The 26,959-nt window shown below is 41.4% G+C and overlaps 1 protein-coding gene across 1 annotated transcript in view; it reads right to left on the bottom strand.

Annotated features, from left to right (window-relative positions):
• The window catches only part of LOC143323894 (solute carrier family 12 member 9), a 60,929-nt gene extending 35,873 nt beyond the window's left edge, over positions 1-25,056 (bottom strand). Inside the window, exons 1-7 of the mRNA XM_076736060.1 lie at positions 24,440-25,056; positions 21,556-21,690; positions 19,316-19,453; positions 18,427-18,747; positions 17,647-17,754; positions 17,438-17,549; positions 708-865 (exon numbers count right to left, since the gene is read on the bottom strand). Of these exons, the coding sequence (XP_076592175.1) occupies positions 708-865; positions 17,438-17,549; positions 17,647-17,754; positions 18,427-18,747; positions 19,316-19,453; positions 21,556-21,690; positions 24,440-24,659 (1,192 nt within the window). The 5' untranslated portion in view covers positions 24,660-25,056. The remainder of the gene's footprint in view (positions 1-707; positions 866-17,437; positions 17,550-17,646; positions 17,755-18,426; positions 18,748-19,315; positions 19,454-21,555; positions 21,691-24,439) is intronic.
• Between the last annotated feature and the right edge of the window lie 1,903 nt (positions 25,057-26,959).

Here is a 26,959-nt window from a genome sequence, read left to right as displayed (position 1 = left end):
CCTATTCAGCCTTATTCTTACCTTAACCTGCAGGTGAGATTCAGAAATTGTGTGAAATCAGAAAATCACTAAGCCTTTCATTGAGTTTGATATAAATGATGTTTCACATAAGATGCAAATCATATTTGTGTTTTGTTTTTTCTTTGACACATCTGAGACACGAAATATGAACTGATGACTCACTCCACTTCTGCAGGGAAACTTCAACACGCACATCTGCCTTGGAAGCCGGAGGTATGAAAGGATAAGTTTGCATTTTTCCAAGTCTGTCTTAAAACAACAGTCAAGTGCAGACGGTCTTTAAGTCATTCCACTGGGAAATTTCTTTCACTCGCTTTAAGAGGGAGATTTAAAACTCAAGGTTTGACTGTTCACGGATTGCATTTACTGGAAGTAGACTGGGCCTTTATATTTAAAGTGTTGGAGTACTCTCATTTTCAAAGAATGACACAATTTAAGTCATTAATAGTCACAGTAAGTGTCATACTTTAGTATCTTAGCGACTGAGCCATTAGCTGAAAACAAACAGAGCACTGAGGGATTAAAGGTTGGTGACAAGAAAGGGGAGCTGACGGTGAGGTCTCACTTAATTGGTCCAAGCTGAGATGATATCAACATTCATTTATGTGATAAACATTCAAAATAGGCCACCTGACAGCAGTTTCCGAAGACATTTGTCCCCAGCACAAACTGGCTGTGCTACCTACCAAACAAGTCGTCCCTGGCCAGGGCGTAGAGGATGCGCGAGGCTCCGATGAGGTTGCTCATGGCAGCGGAGAGAGTGGAGGAATAAACCCCGATCGTGACAAAGGGGTTCCAGATGTTGATGTCTCTCAGGAAACTGTAATCCCTCTGAAGCAGGACACTGTGAAGGTTTGGAGATTAAAGAGATGAATTTAATAACCAATGCGAGTTTGGTGCTAAGAAAACCATTAATGTTGTTAGTTTATGGCATCTGTAGTTTCATTTGATAGTAGAAATGCGTAAAAGACGGGAACAAACATGTGGTTTATCACCCCCTACTACAACTTAGTGTTGAAAATGTCCACATGCGACAACAGCCCACAGAAGACACTCATCATCTCTATATCCATTAACAGACAAAGGCTTCATTCTATTACATTCATATCAGGAGATCAAAATCAAGAGGTCTGAAAAGGTTGTGTGTCATTTCAAACTCATTTGTTCTAGGGGGCAAAACGTGTCCAATGAAAAAGAACATGATTGAAGAGGAAGTGATGATTAGTCTGCCAGGGTGCCTCATAATGACATCCTGGAATAAGGGGCTCACTCCAGCGGGTGTGTGGGTGTGTGTGTGCAGGAGATGCTGCACTAGACGTGGAGAAAGTGAGATCAGAGAGTACAAAAACCACAGCAGGGTGTGCATGATTGTGGCCTGCCCCCCACCTCTTTTCAATACAACCCAGCAAGAGAGAGGAGCATTAGAGTGCAGAGTATTTCTCTCCCTCTCTCTCTCCCTTTCCTGCTCCATCTCAATCTCTCTTTGTGTTTCAATACACACACACACACGCAATCCATCTATTCCCCTCCCTCATCACCTCCATCTCCCTCATCATGATGTTTTTAAAACCCACTCAAGGGTTTTTTTTTTCTTCTAGTTTTCTGTCTCTCTCTCTGGTAATTAAGAGTCTCACCACGTTTTCTTTCAGGTCCAGTGATTTTAATACTTATTATCATGGCCCTGTTAAGTATTGTTCACTCCATCCAAAGATCTGCGCACACTATTATTTCACACGGAGCCCAAGAGGCAGGTGACACACACGCGCACACACATGCATGCATCGCATATATACACACATGCAAATATACACACAGCACACACATACACATACACATACATATACATATACATATGCACGCACGCACACACACATTACCACAAATAAACTACATAAAGGTTCTGTGAAGTTAACATCACCCTCGAAATTAGGAATTTACTTTATTTGGCGTATTTGGTGTGTGTGTGTGTGTGTGTGTCGTTTGTGTCTGTGTGTGTGCGTGTGTGTGTGTACTGCAGTGAAAAGTTTATGAAGCGTTGCTTGAATCAGACTCTGACATATTCATGAAATGAAAAAACTGTTCAGCGGTCGGACACGCAGGCACACCCGTGGAGGGGAGTCTCAGTGTATTTGTTAAGAAAGAGAAGAAAAAGAGAATCATGCAAAAAAAACAGACTGCTAAGCATGATGAGGAATTAAAGTGTGTGTGTGTGTGTGTGTGTGTGTGAGAGAGAGACAGCTGAGTGATGATGTGGGTCAAAACTTATAGGATGATTATTAATTTCTCTGACGTGCCGCAGGAGCAAAATAAATCTTGAAAAGCTTGACATTTCCAAACTGGCTCTCAAAAACAAAGCCACTGCAAACTGGGTGACAGCGATGACAAATGATGTGTGTGTGGGTGAATGCGTATGTGTGTGTGTGTGTGTGTGTGTGTGTGATAGAGAGAGTAGGAGAGGTTGTTCATGTGTTGGGTCATAATAGACTGAGCAAATATATGTATTCTGTGTTTTATAATTTCTTCCCGCGCTGTGTATTCATTACCAAGAGAGTATTGCTTATATGTGACTCCCTCTGTGCGTGTGTGTACATGCGTGTGTGCGGCCCGGATAGTAATTATTGATTAGATCATCCAGCTGAAATGAGCTCTGCCATCGAAATAAAGAGGAGAACAAAAGCATGAGGGAGCGAGTGACAGATTAAAGGAGCTCGTTTAGAGACGAGGAGGAAACAAAGCTAAAGGACTAAAAGGAGCCCGCAGAGATTGTTTGGCCGATTGTTCTCGCTCCTCCCGGCCCGCTCCATCCTTCAGCTCATTTGTTTACCACTTTTATTCATGCCCTCATTTGTGTATTCATGCGCATTCATCTTTTAATCCATCATTTCATGTGTTTGTGCTTCTGATAATTCACCAGCGCTTTGGTCGAACATTATGGATTAATTATCCTTGATTTTCCAAATGGGATGAAAAATGAAGCGCTGGACACGGAGAAGCAGAACCAGTGCTTATTCTGCTGTGATCGTGGTCATCTCAGCTCTCAGGTGGCGAGGTCACTCCTCATCAGGACTAACATAACAATTCAGGATCATCTAGTTTAATGATCCTGAAGAAAAAAGGCTTGGCAGCATGTCCAATAAATGCTCAAGTGGGATCATAGCTAGTTACTGAGATGGCTCCGGCTTATGGCGAACATCACTGTTATGCTCATTGTACCATTATGTGACCATTTGTGTCTCATAGTCTGAACGGAATTCAAAGTTTAGTCCCTCTTATGAGTCTCTCCATCAGCATTACAAGGACAGTGTGCATCTTTACTGTGACAGCGGAAGACGAGGTGTGACTTTCACAGCAATGGGTTTTTGTTAAGATAAAAAAAGTCTTTAGATGAAAGCTGATGACAGTCAGAATTTGTGCTCTTATATTTAAAAAAAAAAGGCTTTTTTTTTATATCTCTAAGCATATTTCTCCCAGACCTGCACTAAAATGTCATTAAAGCAGCACTAATCAATATTTACTCTGTGAACAGTGAATTAAGTCATTGTGTGTAATGTGAAAGGGGTCACTCATGGTGACAGAATTATTCTCTACTGTACCTCTACAGGGCTTTGTAGACTGTTTTAGCTCATTGTTTTAGTTTTCAAGCCCAGCAAATTCGCTCATCACCCCTTTTTCCAGCAGCAGCAGCAGCAGGCAGATGTTCCCCACTGTTACCTACCTGTCCTGCACCGAATAGCAGGCTGACACAGTTAACAATTAGGAAGACAGTCAGATATCTAACAGCTAAAGAGCCAACAACTAAAAGGAGAGTGGATTTTGGATTTTCATTTGTCGGGGTGGACAAAAACACCAAATGAATGCTAATGTTGCTTCGTGTGTGCCAGATGTGCAAAGAGGCAACAAACTCACCATAACAACCTTAAAACAGTGATAATATCGTAGAATTGGTGTGTTAAGGCTGTCGTGCTGTTCTGCTCCCTGGTGGCCAGAACAATAAATGACTGCAGCTTTAAAGATCCCAGGAAATAATATTACTTCCTTAATGTGATGTATTTCCTCTTTGACATTTTCATGAGATGATCAATACCAAAGGTTCTCATTCAAATTGTTGAAATAATATGAATCAAAGTTTAACAGAGAGGTTCTGACTTTGGAAATTGATGTGACATGATCCGCAAGAGAAAACACAAATCACTCTATTCTACATGTGGGAATTATAAAAACACTCATTCTACTCGTGGTTGTACAGCAGGGTGTGAGAGTGGAGGTTCAACCCTAACAAATGACCTTTGACATGTACAAAGTAGGCACAGGTTAATTTTGGTCTGTCACCAAGTTACTCAAGGACCTAACTTTAAATAGTGACAGCTGCCTTCATTAGATGTCTTTCATTAAGTCTCAAGCCTAAACTGAGATAACCCTGATAACATCACTGTGACATCCTCAGGGTTACTTTTTCAAACTTCTCTTCAAATCTCCTCCACAGCCACAGAATACATTATATAGTAGACCGAACTGTAGACCGAAGTGTGTCCCTTTAAGGGCTTTTTCTTAAAGGCTGATGAGAGGTTTACATAGATCATAACTTTGTTGGGTTATAACAGAATCAAACCAAGACTAATTTCAGGGTCTCTGGTCTTCAGTGAAGAAGCACTGACCATGTTTGATTTATCAGAGTGTGCCTTCATCCTAAACAAAATTGAATTTAAAGTATAGGATATAAATGTACAACCCCAATTCCAAAAAAGCTTTAACATTGTGGGAAACATAAATACAAGAATGGATGAATGTGACAATGTGCTCATCCCTTTTTTCTTTACATAAACTCAATAGAAAGTAGTACAAAGACAATATGTTTAATGTTTGCTTTCCAACATGTTGGGGCAGGGGAAACTAAAGACTGGGAAAGTTGTGGAATGCTCCAAAAACACCTGTTTGGAACATTCCACAGGTAAACCCGTTCATTGTAACAGGTGATAGTATCATGATTGGGTATGAAAGGGGCATCCTGGAAGGGCTCAGTCGTTCACAGGCAAGGACGGAGCGAGGTTCACCACTTTGTGAAACATATGATGGAGGACACTGTAAAATCGTTCGGTTTGGAAACAGTTTGTTGCAATGATTCCTTCTGGTTTTATTAACTTACTTAACTTTTTTGGAATTAAGGGTTTTGTAAAGGCAACACTTGAGCTGAGACATGAAAAGGTGACAATTCTATGGCCCAATTTTCCACTATGCCAGTGGGGAAAAACAAAGAAGAAGTCTTTTTGCAAGTAAAGCCAGTGGCGAAATCCTCAGAGCACACTTCAAAAAGTCTGAACAGTAACAGCCTGAACATGTGGATCTCAATTCGCAAAAGACCTGTGCTACCTTTACAGAGTCTGTATCTGGCCCGGTGTGCTTTGAATGAGTTCAGGCCTCTTAGAGACGACTGATTCGACTCAATAGCAACAAATGCACCAGCACAGAATTACACCCTTTACTGCTGGGATTTAGTGTCGGTCTTTAGCCTCACTTCACCTTGACCTTGGCGGTACTTTGAGAGTGTATCCACCCTACGCGAGACGTGAGGAAGAGATGCAGGCACATAAAGAAGCAGCTGAGGAACAGGAGGCAAGCAGAAAGTAAAAGGGAGGCAGAGAGGGGTTGTAAGAGCCAGAGAGAGGGAGGGAGAGGGAGAGTTAAGTGCTCTCAGGGGAGCAGACTGTGGTTAAGGATTATTAAATGGGATCAATAACTAACAAGGCCTCTGAGCGTGCACACGCACGCACACGCACACACACACACACAACCTCCTTCGCTCCCCCTCCCTTCCTTTCGATCCTCCCATCCTCAGTTTCCAGCCCTTCCTTCTCTTCCAACTCTTCACATGTACTCTGCATGTCCCAGGTGATCTGAGGCCCGTCTTGCCATTCACATTTTTAAATGTTTATCACATTTTTCTGGATACACTCATCTTGTTTCATGGCTGCTCTCAATTTCACTGTTTCCAATTTTCAGCCACTCTTGTCCAGTCAGTCATTCTTTGCACCACCATCCAATTTCCATTGCCCACGATGCTTGTAACAAGGGGTTGACCGATACAGGACAGAAATACTGGCGTGTCTTTCCTGATACTCAGTGTCAAACAGGCCTCAGGGTCCATCATGGGACAGTAAAAGCCTGCAGTGGCAGTCAGAAGACAAACATAAAGAAAGCCAACTATTTCAGGAGAGCTGTTATGGAAATCTAAATGGTATCACATGTTTTTCATCAGCAGGTGGAAAATTGCCCAACTGTCATGGAGTTGTAGAAGCAGATTTAAACCTCAGTGTTTAAGCCAACATGGAACAAGAAGTTCTCAAAGTGCTCACACAAAAATGGAAATTCAAACATCAATGACATTTCCATGACAACTGGGCAACTCCATCTGTGGAGGAAGATTGTATGATATGGTTGAATGCTCCAGAACAGCTACTAAATTTACAAACCCAAGTTGGGATACTGTGTAAAACAGAATGCAATGATTTGCAAATCCTTTTGACTTACATTCATTGAATATGCTACAAAGACACAATATTCAATGTATAGGCTAATAAACTATTGCTTTTTGCAAATACACACTGATTCTAAACTTGATGCCCATGAAGTTAGGACAGGGGCAAGAAAGTTGTGGAATGCTCTAAAAACACCTGTTTGGGACATTTCACAGGTAAACAGGTTCATTGGTAACAGGTGATAGGATCATGATTGGGTATGAAAGGGGCATCCTGGAAAGGTTCAGTCATTCAAAAGCAAGAAAGGGGCAAGGTTCACCACTAAACTGAGTGTGTAAAAAGTCCAACAGTTTCAGGACAACGTTTCTCAACACATAATTGCCAGGATTTTAGGGATGTGACCATGTACAATCAAGAATATTGTCAAAAGATTTAAAGAATCCAGATAATTCTCTGCAGGTAAGGGGCAAGGCCAAAAACCAACGCCCACGGCTGTGGCCTTCAATCCGTCAGGGCAACGCTGCATTAAAAACTGGCCTGATTGTATAAAGGATTATGTTGCTGCATCTACAAATGCAAATTAAGACTCTACCATGCAAAGCAGAAAACATGTATCAACAACATCCAGACATGCTGCCATCTTCTCTGGGCCCACGGTCATCAGATGGACTGACACAAAGTGGAGCAGTGTGTTGTTTTCTGATGAGTCCACATTTAAAACTGCTTTTGGAAATCATGGCTCAAGAGGAAAAGAACCAGCCAGACTGTTACCAGTGCAAAGTTCAAAAGCCACCATCTGTGGTGGTATGAAGGTGTGTTCATGCCCATGGCATGGGTAACTTGCACATCTGTGAAAGCACCATGAATGCTGAAAGGTTTTAAAGCAACATCTGCTGCCATCCAGGCTATGTCTTCTTCAGGGATGTCTCTGCATATTCCAGCAAGACAATGCCAAACCACATCCTGCTCATGTTACAAGTGTGGCTTCTTAGTAAAACTATGAGAAAGAATTTCACTTTCAAAACTTCAACAATTAGTGTCCTCAGTTCTCAAACACTGACTGACTGAGAACAGGGCATGTGGCACAGTGGTAAACATGGCCCTCTTTCAAACTCTTTCTACTGGTGAATCGTGATCTTCAGTTCCTCCCACGAATGTTCCATTGGTTTCATGTCTAGTGATTGACTGGGCCATTCAAACACCTTTATTTCCTTCCTCTGGAGCACACTGACAGTGTCCTTATCCTGATGGAAGGTCCACCTGCATGTCGCTGTCATCGCCCTGGTTATTGGCAACAGATTCTTGTTAAGAATTTCCTGGTAAATGACTCCATTCATTTGGATTCTGCCAAATTCTTGAGAAGAGAGCAGCCCCACACCATGATGCCTTCACTCCAAAATTATGGCAGTATGGTATTTTTAGGGTCATATGCAGAGTCGTCTCTCCACCAAACATGACACGCTGTATTGTTGCCAAAAAGTCTGTCCAACCTACATTCTCATAACAATCTACGGGCTCCTGCAACTGCTGTGCAACAAACCTCAAACAAGCTTCAACACGTCTCTTCTTCAGAAATTGACTTTTTCGGGGGTGCATTGAGACAGTGGCGGTGGAGTGTTGCCTATTATCTTCTCTGTGATGACTGTACCTGCTATTTCCAGGTCTTTCTGGAGCTCTTTTTTGAGTGGCCCCTGGCTCTTGGGCTGCTCTTCTGGTGACCTGTCTGAAGGCCCAGTTGGAAATCTTGCCAGGAGCTCCTGTGCATGGTCAGATGACTGATGTTCCTTCCACTTGTGGATAATGGCTCCAATAGTCTTTTAGGGGTTTAGAAATCCATTGGTAACCAGAGCCATTGCCAATACTTTTTTCCTGTGTCATTCCACTTTATTGCACTTTTATGAATTGGAATGTTACGATTTCTTTATCTGTGCAGTTTTATTGAGTTAATACCAATGTCTGGTCTAGATTTCATGTGAATAGCTGCACTGGAAATGTGTTTAATGAAGTACAATGAAGTTGACCTGTTGAATACTCTTTCATGGACTACTTAAAGTGCCTACCAACTCAATTAAAGAGCCTGGTATCTAAACCACTGTCATCCAAAGCCTGCCTTTCTCTCTGTTGCTCTTCATCCCTACATCACTTCCTCCAGTCCAAGCAGCTTTTAATTCAGACTGGACATGCTGTTGAAGACTTGGCCTGTACTGTCACCATTGTAACCCCCCCACCATGAAAAAAAACAAAGGGGCAAGCAGTAAGAAAAGGAGAGAGAGGGGGAGACAGTGAGTTGAATCTCTGCAGTGTAGAGATAGGGATGAATAACAAAAGGAGGGAAGACAGCTGTGTGGATGGATGGATGGATGGATGGATGGATGGATGGATGGATGGATGGATGGACGACAGACAAGGAGAGGACGGAGACAGGAGAAAGGGAAGCCAAGCCAAAAATGCTGCTGTGGGATGATAGTGCCAAGACAAAAAGGAAGAGGAGGGGGAGGAAGAGGAAGGAGTGAGGATGAGGGGTGAAGAGATGCTGGACTTGCCTTACAATGGCTACAGTGTGGCTACAGTAAGGAGGAGCAGAAGGCCTGAAAATGGGGAAGTGATGGCCGAGAGGGATGACAGTGTGTGTGGTCCTGACCAAAAAAGCAAGAATGAGATGAGCTACAAAGCTCATGGAATACAGAAAAACCAAGAGCACGCAAGAAGTGTGACTGTGCAAGTCTGATTCTGTTTCTTTAAGGTTCAACTGTGCAAAGCTAGATTAAAGGAGCAGTTTGACATTTTAGGAAATATGCTTATTCATTTTCCAGCACAGTTCAATAAGAAGACCAATATCAGTCTGAGTCTGTTTGCAGGTGGTTTGAAAATATGTGCAGATTTCCATATTTTCACATTTCCATGTTTTCCTGTGATGTCCAAAAACTGATTTCAAGAAACCAGTCTTGTCAACATTAATTTGACTTAGACACAGTGTCTGAATTTCATCATGCCTTAATTTCTGTATTCCCTACTGTGTATCTGACTGTTCACATAATGTAGGCGATCAATCAAGCATTCACAAGAAATAGTTCCAGCGTGTAACTCATCATAAAAGCCCAGTTTGTGGCTGTGCACAACCAGTCTGGTTGTGGGGCGTCGGCCCCAGTTGCCACCCCACAGGGCCCCACTATAAAGATAAAGGCTCAGCATCAGATAATACTGCACAATGTGCTTTAGTTGATAGTGTACTTATGCAGGACAAATTCTGTAACAAATTAGCCAAAACACATTAACATGCCTTTGGGGTCTGGAGATTATTACTTGTGTTTTACTTTGTTTTAACTGTGCTTCCTCTTCATCACTTGGTTGCTAGTATTAAAAATGGGAGCTGTGTGATTCACCAGTTAAAGACATTCACTACTGCAAAGTAGAAACTATGGCCAAGAGGCTTTTATCCCTTTTCACATTGAAAATGAGGTAAAGTCCTTCAGTTATTGATAAAGCTTCAGATATCTGGAGAAGATCCAGCAGACAGGAAGGGGCTAAAGCAGGGGAGAAGATGCTGAAAGAGTAAAAATCTGAACAACAGCCTGTGATTGAAAGGTAACCGGAGTAGAGGGGGGGGCAAAATATAGAATAGGAAAACAGAAAAATGGAAATAGACAGTGTGTGGGTGACGAGAGACACAGCAGAAATACATAATGTTTTTTGGAAGACGGAGAGGAAAAAAATAAAGTGCTGTGACGAAAGATGGGACTTTTCTGGAAAAGTGAGAGAAATTAGATACAGTGTGTGCGTATGTGTGTGTAGGTATGGGTAAGTGTGTGTGTGAGTGAGTGGGGGGGGGCAGCAGAAGTGAGATGAGAGAAGGAGGCTCTTCGGGGGGTGCGGATTGCACACACATTGACAAGGCTGCATGTCAGAGATAGCACAACAAAAGAAAGCCCAGCAGATTCAAATTAATATAATTATCAAGTCAGTTACTAATACAAAAGCTTCCATAGCGCAGGGCGGATTAGCCCACGGGTCACACACGCACATGCACTGTGGAAACACGTGTGCACAGCAAATGCACTCATTCATTCACACACACACACACACACACACACACACACACACACACACACACACACACACAAAGAAGTCAATCAAGCCGAGACAACCTCACACACTAAACCAGTCGGTTAATATTCATGAAACCAGTCCTAAAATGATAAAAAATTGTAGAGCAACAGAATGAGTTATCATACTCACTCTGTTGCTTTAACTGTAGATTTAAGTTCCTAATTTACAGAGGAGCGCACACACACACACACACACACACACACACACACACACACAACCAACCAAAAGAACTTGATAAAGTAGCGACAGGGCAATCTGTCATGGTTGGCTAGCTGGTCACATGAGGTTAATAGATTCCCCTCTATCTCACATCCCCTCAGCCTTCATCGGCATCATCAGCAGCCCTCTTACCATAGTGGCATATCATCGGTGATAATCTCAAAACAGACAAAATATGGGGGCTGCTCTATTAACAGTGACCTGGAAACCAGTTGTACGGCTTTTCCATCCAAATGAGCTTCATTTTCTTTGCTACGCTAAGAGCCACAAAGCAGAAAATGTGCTCATAGAGCTGTTAAAAAAACAGTGCATCTGTACAATCAATCTCACAGTCACGGGGATCCCACTGTGGAACGGGTGTAAAATCCACAGCGTTCCAGAACAAAGTTGCATTACTTAGCTGGAATACTTCTGAAAACGTACTGAAATGTGTGATAGAAGGTAAAATATGTTTAAAAATTTGTGAAATTCAGTGACTCTCTAAGAGAAATCACCCAAACAAAATCCCCATTCCATAATTCTCCAGGATTTCCATGACCTCTGAGGACTCCACATACAGGGATGGAGTCGTAGCTGCTGAGGCACGTCATAGTTCAGTCCCCCCCCCCCATTCACCCCTGAGTGAGGGCTGATGCTGTGAGATCAGTATACACACTGACACAGGTAGGCAGTTATAAAGAGGTACCCTTACTGTGTAGTATAATTACTTTCAATGGCCTCTCTCCCACCTGCCTGACATTGACTTTTAAATACAATCTTAACCGCTTTGCCTTTTAAAGCCATGATGCAGAACTACAATTTGCAGAGGGTAGCAATTTACTTATGTAAAGGTTAGTTTGTCACTCTAAATCTCCCCCCGTAAAAAGAGCACGGCTGGTGGCTAAGAGAGCGTGACTGCCACCCTCTGGTCGAGTCACACGACTACAGCAGGCGCTGAATTTCCCTTTGGCTTTTATCATAGAACTGCCTTCTTGCAAAAAAAAAAAAAATGTTATTAAATTGGATATTTTGCAGCACAGAAAGGTTCAGTTGGAATGAAAGCTGTAACCTTGACAGCATTAGTGCCGTCTAAACTCACTCTGCTACAACACCACAACCTTTAAGTCTTCCAGTTTATTTGAACCCTTCCATTTACAGCAACATACACGGGCTGTATGTAAACAATTCAGAAATGGTTTCTAACAAAGTATGATGTAGTTTTAGGATGCTATGAGGATATCTTTACATAAAGATACTGCAGAGTCATTTTCCAAAAATTATTATATTTAATTATGCTAAGTACTTACTGTATATGTCACATGACAACTGAGGAAACTCTATCCTCTGATAAAGAATAAAGTGGGCCTCAAGTTTAAAATGGTCTTAAGCCCACCTGTGAATGACTTGTACATGTGTATAAACAGTAAATGCTGTTAGGTTATGTTCATGTGTGAATGATGCATAATTAAATATGGCTGCAGCTACGTTTTACTTTTATCTGTTTATACACCAGCGGATGCTTGAGGAGGTAATAAAGGTTGGCATACTTACATACTAATAAGCCCGTAAGAAATCCTTACATGTGTATACTACTTTATTCTAGTTGGTTATAAACAATAGAAATGCTAAAGAAGGGGTGTTAAAGGTAAGGGTTGGGGTTAGAAACATATGCCTACCCACCCCTTCCCATAATAATCAGACAGTGTCATCATTACCGTTACCCTGGCGTCTCGTCTCAGGTGTGAGGGCTCCCCCTGATATGTGGTGTGGTAGCACCATAACATGACAAGTGACTTTAATAGAGGCAGTCATATTTTAATCCGTGATAATTTGGTTGGTCTGCCTCTTTGCATAATTTAATGACACGAAACCTGCTGCCGTCCTTCCTGCTGTGTCAGTGTGTGTTATTTGGAGTTGGCATTAACAAGTAGTTGTGTGAGATAAATGTAAGATGAGTTTTCACCCTGCAGGGTTTTGGTTTCTCCTCCTGCTGATCCCCTAAGTTTTCATCAGAAAATCTACTCATACTGACTGTATTTCTATCCAAATATCTCAGGGTCATTTTCACAAAATGCTTTCTTTGAATAGGTACGTGCTCTTGTACTTCCAATGGATGTTTCTGGAACAGTTTGCACTTGGTAAATGGATGTTACTTAAATTCTTGTGCCATGACAAATATTGGCCTTTCTCTAATTTCCTTACAGAAAATCAATAAGTTTTATAATGCACTTTAGGTATTGTTGGTAATGTTTTCTCTGGGAGTGAGCCGACTTAATGTAGCAGAAACGGCGGTGAATGAAAATGTTTTTCTGGAACCAGAAGATGAAATACGCTGCAGCACGCTGCTTACAAACAGGTAATGCACAGATGCTCCTATGTCCTCCATTAGAAAATGAAAGCTGGATATTAAAATAGATTGTTCACTAGTCAGGCCTGTCATTGCCACTACTGGCCCACTTATCATCCCCTATAGTGGTTGCCAGCCAGTCAATGGGTGCACTCTTCTGAGTTAGGTGTCAAACATTGTCTGGTGGCATTTTCCACATTGCACAATCAACCACTCTGGGAAGTGAAAGCAGTAAACTCCAGCCAACAAGATTTTATCACATGGTGAGATTCGTTTATGCAAAACGCAAGATGAGAAACACAAACAGAAATATAACAGCATCTTTCCAATTAATATAGCTGGTTCAAGTTTAAAATGACTACCTTTTCTTCTTGTTGACTCACACTAACCAGCCAAAAATCACAAAGTCAGACAGAAACAAGTGCACAATGAGGAAATACCCCGTCAGTGCCAATTTTCTGAGTGCTTCAGAGAAATGATTATACATTTTCTCCCGCAAGATAACACTCATATCAGTTCACTTCTGGTCAGCCTCAATAAACCTAATGGCTCTGAGCATACTGAAGATAAGACAGGGAGTGAAGTCCTGGCCAAGAAACCAATAAAACAGGATTTTACACCCCATGTTTACATCCTCTGTCTTTCTGAATCACACAGCTGGCTGGCTGTCTGTCTGCGCAGCTCTGTGGAACTTGGTGTTTCACTTTCTCCCCCACCAATCTGTTCCCTTTTACCACCCCGTCCATTAACAACAATCTCTTCCATTTCCAGTGTACAGTAAGCCATGAAGTCATATGACCAGATTTCCACAGAAGCCTTGCATGCACTGATGCATAAGCTCTCTTTCTCACACTCACACACACACACACACACACACACACACACACATGCACGCATGATGCACATGATGTGATGTCACATGTCGGCGGATATCAGTAAGAATGTTGCAGAACAAAACAAAAATCCACTGATAAATTTGAGGGAGATGTTCAAGTACTGGGAAAAGCACAGGCCCAGACATGCCGCTCACACACGTAATGTGTTCAGATTGTGTCTCGATGCAGCTGCAGTTCACAATGGAAATCAAACGAGTCTCCAGTGACCACTTGTGATCAGACTCCACTGACCTGCTCCCATTTGATTTTTTCTGTGGGGAAACTGTGACAGCTGCAAACATAAAACATAACACACACACACACACACACACACACACACACACACACACACACACACACACTTGATCTCAGGCAGTGGCTATGTGATACCTCACCTCAATGGACTTTAAAAGCACTTCTGGGGAGGCTGACGGGACCAAATCTACTGGGGAGATGCACTTGGTCTACACTACATTTTGTACATGTCAGTGTTCCCAGCCTTTTTGTGTGATCCCTGTTTCCGCACAGCCCTGTCATTTTAAACATACTTAACACTATGAATTATATAATGTGTAGTTCAGTTTAGTCAAGTTTGCATTTGCACTCCGTCCACTTGGACTGGCAGGAGTTGGACATTCCAAGCATCTTTCATGGCTTTTACTTTTTTACTCAATATTTCAACCATTAATCTATTGCATTTAGCTATTTCCCTATCTATTTTAACAATTTACCCATTACTAATAGCTGACTATCTCAACAATTTTCTTTTAGGAATGTATTTCATCCACTTGTTTTAGCTAAGCTTACTATTCCAAGATGAATAATTTTAACTATTTCAACCATTAATCTGTAACACATAGCAAAATTCTTATCTCTTACTTTCAGCCATCTATTGTTCAACTGTTTATCTGTTCATTTAGTTATCTATTTCAAATATTGATGCAATACTTTTAGCCGTGTTGACCTCTCTGCTAGCTCGCTTAGAGATTTCATACACTCTCAACTGCAACATGAAGTGTTCAGGCATTAAACTGACTCAATATGTGGATACGTCTTTCAGACCAAAACATGATTTCTATTACTAGTCTATCCGCCCCACAGTGCTGACTTGGTCCCTCTTCAATACACTGACACTGCCTCTAGCCCTCACTGATGACCATATAACTACACCCAACATAAGTCACTTTTTTATTACAAGGTAAACTACTTTAGATATCTACAACAGATGGAAACCATATAAGAGCACACAGCAACCAATAAAGTACAAGTAATATGTGTGATTCAAGGGGTAATGATAGAGTACTGCAGAGGTGGAGACAGTGTGTTAGGCAACTCTGGCTCTTATCAGTGAGTGTGTGTGTGGTAGGCGGCAGCAGAGAGGACGGTGCAGCAGGGTAAATAATGGCAGTATTGATCTTTGATGCTCTTTTATAGCCCGTCATGTCAGTTTAGCACATTGGCAACACCAGCTTTAGAGTTACATCAATACTGAACTCTGGCACTCAGCAAAAGACAGAAATGAAAAAGATTGATGGAGAGAGAGGGATGACAATAAAGAGAAAAAGCAAATAGCAAGTCAGGCCAAGGAGTTCTCTGCTCTAACCCTACGAGCAAAGACACAGATACCAAAGTCATCCCTGTGTCCCTGATAACTCGTTAGCTGCATGCTAACAATTAAAGGAATATTTCACCATATCTTGTGCCTTGTGGATTACACTGCATGACTATTTATAAATTTTCATTGGACATTTTTCTATGCAGCTTTCAAGATAGATTAGGGTTGGGCAGTATCTAATTTTTGATACTTCCCCATGTATTTCCCGCAGTATACGGGATTACCAGCTGATTAAAAATCATATTGGAGGACTTTGAAGGAGCCGCAAACTTCAACTTGAGTTCAAATACAGCAGGTAGCCTGAGGTAAATAAAGAATAGTGTAAGGACGTGGCATTAACTCTCACCAAACGGAATGAAATTGACAACAAAGTGTCTCCATGTTATCTGGCAGGAACGAAAATGGGCATCAAACGCCGAAACGTCAGACTGCCTATTCTCAGTTTTTGGCCAGAAAAACAAACGTATTTCCATTTTCAGTCTTCAGACAGCCATGTAACACACTAACAAGTTTGCCTGTGGTGGTGAACACAGGCTCTGATGGTGAGCCTGTAGCACACACACACACAAGTACTATGAAATGGACACAGTTGCTATTTTCAAACACCTCATCACCGTATCACTGCCCAACACTAAGGTAGATGCTGGTATGCTGACTTAGCATAACTAACTTTGAGAGCATAGAAAAATTGCAAATGCATAAATTATAGTTGGTTGAGAAACAAATAATAACCTATTCTGTGCTTAATAAAAGTATCTGTGTGTATTCCATTATCCACATAAGCACATAATAATAAGCACCCACTCACTTTTACTCAGTTGCCCTTTCTCAAATTCTTGCACAAGTTCGCCCGAACAACTGCTTAAGCATTAAAATATTCCGCAACCTCAGCCAGTCGCTGATTTAGAGTAGGTCATTCTAATTCACTGTTTAATCTTTAATCTGCTGTAGCTTCATCAGTCACTAGGGAAGTCGTGGACAGTAGCAGTGGACATTTAGCTCCTACGACTTTATGAATGATGACTGCAAGCACGAAACATTGTTTAATGTAGACTGACCAGTCTCTCTTTACTTTCTTCTCTATTGCTGCTACTGCTCCAACATTTAAAAAGACGAGTATTTGAGCCGCATTAAACGGTAATTGCTACACATTTGAATAAAACAGACAAGTGCAAACAAACAGAATACTAAACAACAGATCGGACTCTCTAAATTGCTGTCAATCATCAATGTCAGCGTCAGAAAGGGGCTTGAATGGAGCCACACTGGTCATTCTTGCACACAGTCATGCGTTTCCATTATTTTGTCCACTTTCTTTCAGGCACGCTGCAGTTGTTCAAATTGATTATCTGACACCTGGTGTTGGATAACATTCACTTGGAATAGATGGTTTTGAAATTGGCCTCCCCTGATGCTCCAATTCTGTTTGGTGGAGCAGAAAATGAACCGCGTTTGCATTATCTGATAGTCACTGAGTATTGGATTTCATCTGCTGTATCTATTACTACAGCACCGCACTTGTACTCTTATCAAACCCAAGGTTTAATTACCTTGTTTAGATCTGTGTGGCTTAATATTCAATAATGGGCCGTTTTACTGCTTTTTGTTTGTTTGTAGATGTGAATGATATAATTGAATGTATTACAGTAGGTGTAAAACCAAGACACTTAGATGAAAATGAAGGAAAGATAAAGAGCATAAATTAATGTTTCTCAGAAAGTTCCTGGAGTTCAACACAAGTGCAAAACACCCTAATCATCTCCTAAGTGTGTGCATATACAGGAGTGTGTGTGTGACTGACCGGTCACAGGAGCAAGCCACCAGTACGGAGAGCAGATTGTAGATGATGAAGGTGAAGATGACGGCTGTGATGGTGCCGCGGGGGATGGAATAGCTTGGGTTCTTCAGTTCACCTGGTAGACAGGCAGGCTTACTGAGTGTTCATATAAAAGTAATCAGGTCTCTTACACACACACAAAAAAAACATACATGCAACATGCCCTCACCCACCTGACATGTTGGAACCAGCCATGATGCCGGTGCAGCCATTAAACATAACAGCAAAAACGGTGGCAAAAGTCATCGTAGTTCCTGTTGTGTAATCCACGGTGTAGTCAGCTGTAAGAGGCCACAGATAAGTCACTGTAGTTGTGCTTCTGTCAGCATCAGAAAGTTCAATTTGGTTTGTTGGCAGACACTCCTCTGTACCTGCTCGCCACCAAACCCCATCATGTTTTACAGCGTTTGAGAAAGGCACACACATCTTTGCTGTTGTTTACAGAGCAGCATCTACTCAATCACAGGGTGCTGGATCTAAAAATAACAAGAGAAGTAGAATTGCACTGCCACTCCACTCAGGCCCCTTTACTCCTTAGAATGGAACAAAACACATTCAGCAACCATCATGAGAGTTTGAAATTGTGAACACATGATATTCTCTTGACATATTTACATGTAAAATCATATTTTGACACGTCTCTGTGTGTGTTTGTGCTCTGTTTAGTCAGATTCTTGGATTATTCAAAGCTTGAACGTATAATAGCTCTCACGTGTGCCTGACTGCGTGCCTGAGTTACAGCAGTTAGCTTAGTAATCATGTGCTTGAACATAAATCCCTGCAAACAGAGTGGAGTGCTTGGTCAGTTTTCCATGGACCTTTAGAATCAGAGAGCATGTGCAACAAAAAATTAGAGATCAGTGAAGATGTGTGTCCTCTGAACAAAAAAAGTTAACACACCAAAGATCAAATAAGGATCCCCAAACATGCTAGGTATGAGCACATCACATTACCCCGCAGGTTCCCGAGCAGCGTGTCCAACTTGAAACCAGTGAAGTTGGCTGTGGTGGGAAACACGGGGCCCGTTCCATTGGCTGACGGGTTGGCAAAAGTGGGCAGGACGATGGTCCGAGGGCGTACGGCAAAGAAGCTGATGAAGATGGTGCCCAGGACAAACATGACAACCACAAAGATGAGGAAGGTAGCCTTGGCGTAGATGTGGGCTCCTACCAGGCACACCAGCAGGCACAGCAGGGCAATGGCAGTGGCATAAAGAAGAGACCACCAGTAGCCCGACGGCAGGACCTGGTAGGAGGAGGCTGTCAAAGTCCCATCTAGAGATGTGAAGATGTCGAGGCAGAGGGTGAGGAGGGGAGGGATGAGGGAGAATATCTGTTAATGTTTAGAAATGATTGACAGAATGTGTTCAAGACAATAATGTTCCAGCACAGAAGCTACAAACAACTTTTCACAGGAATAAACAATAATGTCAGCACCTTCAGTGTAACTGTCCCGCAACACCAAACACCCCACTTTTTAAGCTTTATCTACTCGGGGGACACTGTCTGAGCTTTATGTTACTGTACAGAAACTTCCTACTTTATATTCATTCAGTTCTACTCGTTCACACCTCAGATCTTGTCAGCATTTCTTCAGAAAGGATGAGCAGTCATATATAATGATGGATTGAAGGAACATAATGCTCTCTAAATGACCTACAGTAAGTAATTCAGAGAGCTAATTACATGAGTTATAATCTGACTGATGTTTTAGGTTGGTGGAGGGATCAATCCAACTGTGTTAACTGTCAATGTTGCATCTCTGTTAAAATGTGTGTTATATGTGGTAAGTTAAATAGATATAAAATTGTGTTTGTAAACTGAAACAAAGAATTGAACTAACCTTCTGGCACTCCAAAAGTGGCCACAATGGCTTCAACCAGGCCCAGCACATACAGAGCGCTGCCGCACACATTGGCCAGGAAGAACATGATGCCGATACTGCCACCAAATTCTGGCCCCAGCGCTCGGCTTATCATGTCTGAGTGAAGTTAAGGCAAAGTGCACTTGTTCGTTGGATACAATGTGAAATAGGTGTGTGTGTTTTTGTATTTCTGTTGTTGTAAAATCCAATCAGTATTGAGGAGCATGAGGGCGATGGCTGTCTCCTTTACAAAGGATCTGCTTTTAGTTAAGATTAGAAATCGGTTTGGGTAAAAGAGAGGTGGTGTACATTCCAAGGGCGTAGCTCATGGTGTCCGGGTAAGAAAAAAAGTCTAAGGAATATTTTGACATGTTGGGGAATACATCTACAGCCAGAGACAGTTAACTGAGACTAGCACAAAAACTGGAAACAAGGGCATCATTTACACTTTCATCCACTTATTTATTGCCAAGAGACAGTTGGCGATGGAGTCTCTAGCTGCAGCATCATTTGGTTCAGCACAGATGTACAATTGTGTGTCATCTGCATAACTATGGAAACATACATTGTGTTCTCTAATGACGTCACCCAGTAATGGACCGAGGCAGCCGCCTTGTGCAAGCCCAAAACATATGATGTTTCTGAGATGCATGATCTCCAAGACTAGATCTAAGAGAAGAACTGAGACCTTTGGTTTGAGGTTGCTGGTTATTGTAGTTAGATCAGTTTCAGTGCTGTGGTTTGTTCTAAAACCTGACTGAAACTCCACCAGAATGTTATTTTCTTACAGAGAAAATTTAATTTGCACTGAGACTATCTTTTCCAGTATCTTACTGACGAATGGAAAGTTGGATATCGGCCTATAGTTAGTGAGTGCATTACTATCTACTTACATCTTTTTCACAGGGTTTGTTGAGCTCATCTGTGTTCAGCTCAGCATTAATTCTGTCTCTGATTGAGCTTATTTTGATATTGAAGAATGACGCAAGTTCTTTACAGTTTGATGCAGAGAGCTGTGGACTGGTGGGGGCAGTGCTGAGCAGCTGGTCAATAGTGGAGAATAATATCCCAGAGTTCCCGGCATTCTCTTTAATAATCTTAGAGAAGAAATCCTTTCTTGCCAGATGTATGGCTTGGTCATAGACAGGCATGGCTTTGTCATAGACAGTCATGGCTTTGTTATAGACAGTCATGGCTTCTTTTCCTCCATTTTCTTGCAGCTACTCGACAGATTCTCTTCCTCTCATTACCCCTGCTATTGTTTAACTATGGGGAGATTCTGTCTGTTGACCTCTTTTCAAACTTTAGAGGAGCAAAAGCATTTAAAGCAGATGACATGGTCTTATTGAAATGTTCAACCCTGTCATTTAAAGAGCAGTTACAGCTGTGTGACTCAAATGATCTCATAAAATTACTGAACTTTGCTTCAGTCTTGCCATCAAGGGATTTCTTTTGAACCAAAAAGTCCCTTTTAGTCTTTGTTAAGGCTAGGCTGGCATGAAAAAAATGCACAGTGATGGTCAGAGATAGGTCATTCTAATACTTTAGTGTTGTCAATGATTAACCCAGTTGTTATTGCTGAGGGTAAAGGATATGATCAAGGAACACACTCAAAACAGTCCAACCAAGAACTATAATAGTGTGTGTAGATAGAAGAACACAGATTACTTTCATCCAACTCCATTTCTGAGCCCATGCCACAATTAAAACTTTATGACAGATGGGAAAATGATCATTTTTGGAGACAGCACCACTGACTGCAGCTGATGGATGTTTAATGTATTACTTTTGGATAAATCATCTACAGGAGGTCACATCTGCCAAAACTGAATGCCAAGAGGACAAAGCTGTTTACTGTGCGCGTGTCTAAGTGTACTGTACACATTAATGCATGTGTTTCAACTTCAAATGATGAAGATGGCCTGTTCTGAGATCACTTACAACCTCCTGGAAAACAAAGCACACTGGCATCTGTCTAAAGCAGCAAACAGTGTCCTATACTGCAGTTAATAGACATATCCCTCTCCATTCAGTGTCACAGACAAAGCAGCAGATATTCCCTAACACAATGCTCAAATAAGGACAGCTTGTATATATTTGGTATAGCAAAGGGGTATGACAAGTGTGTGTTCTTGATATCTTGGCCACAGACAATATTATTGATACTACGCTGACTGTCACATGCAAATGTCACGATGGTGCATGTGTGAAAAGGATACAATAGGCTCCCCCGGCATCCAGGGCTCCATTGGTGGAGATGGCACAGACTGACAGAACAGTCATGCTGATAATGAAGTAGGCCACCAGAAACATGGCAATAGCTTGGTACAGTCCGGACTGTCCCACCACGAAGCCTAGTTAGGGAAAAAACAAACACAATGAGACCAACCAGTGAGCACCTGGTCAGCTGCTCGAAAGCAGAACTTTGGCCCTGGCAGTACCGTCAGTGTGGTCGAAGGGGGAAGTTAAACGATGCCAGGAAGAGCCCACACCCGCAGGGGACGTGAGCACTCCCCGTGAAAGAGGAAGAACTGTGCTTTATGATTAATTCATTTCTCAAAATGTTGTAAGAAAGAAAAATGAAAGTGGCCAGTGCACAAAATGGCTCATCACAACGGTCCATGCTGTCTCAAAGTGAAACTGGGATCACGTGTTGAAAGTGATTCAAGTCTCCCGTCCGTGTCTTTACAACACTGGAGCCTGTGGTTCTAATTAAGTGTTGCACAAAAAATAATTTAACAAAGACAACAAAAAGAAAAAAGGAATCAGGTTTGTGAAAGCAGCCTGGAAGTGCCAGGCATGAAGTTTTCAGACTTGGTCTTAAGTCCTAATCATTTAACACAGCTCCTAAATCAGTTAGGAGAGACCAGCAGAGGCAGCTTGAATGTTTTGGAAATGTGTGATGTTAGATTGATAAGATACAAGGTCTCTCCGACTCTGCCTGTACAAGATGAAAAGGTTCAAGACATTCCATTTTGCATCATTTTAGAGGCTGTAGTTTGTGGTGCTGCTTAAAGTTAAAAGCACAGCAGTTCGCCCGGTTACAAGTTTATTTTAATCTGGGTAATTTGTCTGAAATCATTCATTCAATACACTCAGTGCAGACTTTGTTACGTTCAGCTCTTTTATACAGAGCATGGATACACGTTATGTGGCAAAACTAGACCAGATGCCAGCAACAGTTGATTAAAATAACTAAAATCTCTCATCTTCATAAGCAAAGTCATGCACATCCAATCAAAGTGCGGGAGTGGATATGAGTGGCGTTTTAGACCATGTTGGACACATTTTCCACATCATCCCTCCTTTCTACTACTGTGATGTTTATACCATCAGGGACTGTGACTAACAGCATAATATTGCTGCTTTTATGGTCTGTTTTTATCTGGATGTCACGTGATTGCAAAGCATCTGAAGTAAAATCTCCTGGAATATGTTCAAATAGGTGAAGATTTTTTAGCTCAATGGTAGTTTTAAGCAAATTCCGACACGATGCTTTGACTTTAAACACCATGAAAACATAACTTGATGTACTGGAATATGTGAGGCCATGTTTGATTTTAAAACCTTATCCAGCAACATGTCTTCATCCACATGTATGGAGAGGCTTTCACAGCTGGTAAACGTTCAGTAGTTTCATATCCACCATGAAACCACTGTTAGTTCCTGTATAGACCGACATGCTACAGTGTAAGAATAGTAGTGTAAAGTGCTAAACAGACAGCTACTATGTGTGTCCATGTGAGTATGTGCATGTGTGTGTGTGTGTGTGTGTGTGTGTGTGTGTGAGTATACTCTATGTGTGTTCATGGCACAGCAGCTGACATCTCATGAGACCGTGGGGGTAGGGGAGGGGGCAAAATGAGAGAGAGTTAGAAAACAACTTGGAGGTGGAAGAGGGAGAAAAACACCCACACAGCCAGAGCAGAGAGACATGAGAGAAGATGATCTCAGCTGTCTGCAGCCTCTTCTACAGGCTGTGACAGTAGACATGTTCAACTGTTGCATGACATTGATTATCAGTTTCATACTTGCATTTTTTCACGTGAAATCAGTGCGTCAACATGGATTCAATTTGCTTATTTCAGCCGTTTAAGTCAAAGACTTACACAGTACTCGAAATGAAAAACAACAAAAAAGAAATCTTTCCTTTAAATGAAGTGGGCCTCGTGTCACCACAACAATAGATAGAAACCAGGAAGGTACACTTTCATACTGATGATGATGCTTTGAGGAAAATGGTAATTAACCTGAAGCTTATGCCTCCATGCCAGAGAGGAACCAGTTGGACTGGTCAAATTGTTACACAAACCTCAAGAATAGGGTTTTTGTTTTTGTTTGGAACACATTTGAAAAGTTTTCAAGAGAAATGTGGTTATGCATAACGTTCAAAACTAAAGAAAAGTCAGGTCAAACATTTTATTCTTACCCAAGAAATGTACATAAGGAAGGAGAAGCTCTACGGCCGAAAGGGGGAACTCAACCTCCTTTCAGGATACAGGTGAGATTTGGAGCTCAATGTATGAACATACTATGAATCCATACACTCACTTTGTAGATTTAAGCTTAATTTATTCAAATCAAATCAAATCAAATCAAATCAAAGTTACTCAGACTAGTTAACACACTGGTACCACAGGGTTGACAGAGGACGAAAACGGAAATAAAACCCAGGTTTTACGTGCAGGTGTGTGCCAAACCTTAGCTGACTACCTGTAAGCATAAATCTCCTTCGTAACCAGTAGGAAATGGATGACAGAAATTAAAAGGAATGAAAGCTTTTAATGGATTCTTCATATCACTTCATCAAGCACACATTTACTTTCAATAAAATCTACTTATTGAATGGGTTCACAATGTTCACAAGAGCCCTACACTGTAATTCAGACAGAGGATTGAGTGCATTAAAGTTGATATTACTCAATCATATTTGACTGGCTTGCATACCGCATTCACCAGGGGCTCCTAAAAAGCTCAAAGTATTGTTATATACTATGTGCCTTCAGTGACAAGCGGGGGAATCTTAAAATGTAAGTATTTTGAATGGGGTTTGGTTTATCTTTGTGTTGGCGTACCTCTGTTATTCACGTCATCAGCACTCACCTATTCTGAGAAAAACTACCACGCTGAACATTGACAGCAAGGTAGGGATCACCACCCCGAAGAAGATGGACAGTTTCTTTGGTTGCCGTTGATGGGCAGACCTCTGCCTCGGGCTGCCCGGGTGCTGCTCCAGGGCCTGCCCGGCCGGAGGTGGCTGCAGCTCGGATTCATTGACGCTGGTGGAGAGGCGGTAGTGGAGAAGAGGAGTCCGCTCTGACATAGTGAAACCTGCCTGGGCGCAAGCTTCACAACTTCATAGAGTGCTGTGAATAATGGCGGAGAGAGCTGTCACTGCAGCTGACCGCTCCGCTGCCCGTCTCCCAGATGTTAATGAACGGTTCCTATGTTTTTCTAGGAAGTCAGTGACGCGTCCTGATTGACGACAGCTAGTAGCTACATAGCAGAGTAGGAAAGAAGTACTTTCGCTATCAACAAAAATAGTTTAAACCAGCGTAGTAAACCTGCACATCCAAATGAGCAGTCCTTACACGTAGTGATGAAAACAGTTAAAAATCCACACAAGCGGCCTCTGTACAAACACTGTAGCTCGGGATAATTTCTTAGTAAAACGACTGAATAGAATATCATGTGATGTATGAATGTCAAACCCCCTCAATGACAGGAACAACTTCCGGCTATTACTTTCAGTATAAAAGCTACTGACAAGTTACTACAATGCTTGTTAAAAAATCCAAGGCAAAACGGAAATCAATAATGTCTTTCAACAGGAATAAATAGTTAAAGCAAATAAAGTTGTTCGTGCCATTATATATATATATCTGTGTGTGTGTGTGTGTGTGTGTGTGTGTGTGTGTGTGTGTGTGCGTGCGTGCGTGCGCGCGCGTGTGTGTGTGTGTGTGTGCGTGTGTGTGTGTGTGAGTGAGTATATACAGATAAATAGATCTTCTATGACAACAGATAAATCTGATTCTGTCGAAAAGTGCCATAGACGTTATTTTATTGATTCCAATTTGGGAAATTGTTCTGTAGCAGCAGCAGTTTAAACATACAGACACCCCAAAATATGTACAACAAAGAAGAATACGGATGAGAGCAATTCTTAAAATATAAGTAACATAGAATAATAGCAATTGTTAAAAAATATAACACAATATATAAACAAGACGATAGACCATAGACAAGACAGGAAAATCAGTGGTAGCATACAAATCTACCAAACTACTCAGAAAGTATTAACAACCACTTCCTGCTGTCAGTCAGAATAATTCAACAAGATAAACAAGAGAAATGCCAGATTTATTTGTATATTTGTTTAAAACGTGAATCCTGCAATTTCCGGTTTTCTCCTGCCTGTCTGTATCTAACTTGACCAAGCTTTCTAATGCCTGAATCTTCCAGCCGCCGTATTTCCAGCCTGTTGCTTTTGGTCATGTGATCAGGTTGGCTGGACCAATCAGATCATTGCACTCTTTCGGTCACCTGCAAGTAGGAGCCGCATCAGGTCAGAGACAGAAAACCAGTTAAAATCTGGAAGTTGGTGTCCATATTACTTCACCTTGAAAACAGAAGTTTAAATGTAGTAACTATTGATGGATGAAAGATGAAAACATATTTAATATTAATTGTAGGTTATCTATTATAAATTCAAACTTCCACTGCAAATTAAATAATCACTATTTCTTTTTGTTAATGATGCAATGCTTTTCACCAGTTTTCTTTGGAAACATGACTGGTTTAAAACTGAAGATGAAAGTGATCCATACAATACATAGTAATGCAAGAGTGTCATGACCCAGTCCCTTCCCACGTAGCCTAAAGTCCTCCCAGCAAATAAATAATATATGAACACAGTCTGACTAGCAGACCCTGAAGGTCTTTTCTGACACTATAGTGATTAAGCACAAATGACATACTGAAAAATACTGCGACATTAGTATGAATATATTATACAGTATATACATATTGATGCATATATTAAAAAACAAATGCATACATATCTATAAGATCTATAAAAATAATACAGTGAAACTCTCTGTGAGCATACAAACATATGTACATACATACATTCACACATCTTTGGATCTCAAATAAAACATGACAAACTTAAAAATGTATTCACTAATTTTGTTGTAGCGCACAACAGTCCACAGTTCACATCATCAACAGTATGAAGTGGTACTCTGCTAAGTGCTTTAGAAAATGCCACTCAGTAAGTGTATCTTTAACTGTTTCAGTCAATTTTTTTGAAGGTCTTATTTGCATTTAAATCTTTATATTCCTTCTTTTTTTTCCTTTGTTTTATGCAGACTAACTATAAAAAAGATTTAAAAAAGTTGTCCTGTAGGCCAGGACAGGCTTAATAAGATGAGATGCCCTTTTTCTTGTTTCCATGCGGGCAGATCACAGCAGAACCCAACATGGAGCACCACTCATCCAGCACCCACAGAGGGCGCTACACTTACAGTTTTGATTGCACATAGCAAAGAGAAGCATGACCAACAAAGTGCACTGCCTCACCAGGCTCACATAAGCACTAGTGTTAGGAGTGTGATTTGTAAA

The sequence above is a fragment of the Chaetodon auriga genome, chromosome 7, assembly GCF_051107435.1.
Source record: "Chaetodon auriga isolate fChaAug3 chromosome 7, fChaAug3.hap1, whole genome shotgun sequence".
Lineage (NCBI taxonomy): Eukaryota > Metazoa > Chordata > Actinopteri > Chaetodontiformes > Chaetodontidae > Chaetodon > Chaetodon auriga.
This window is presented reverse-complemented; position numbering and strand designations above follow the sequence as displayed.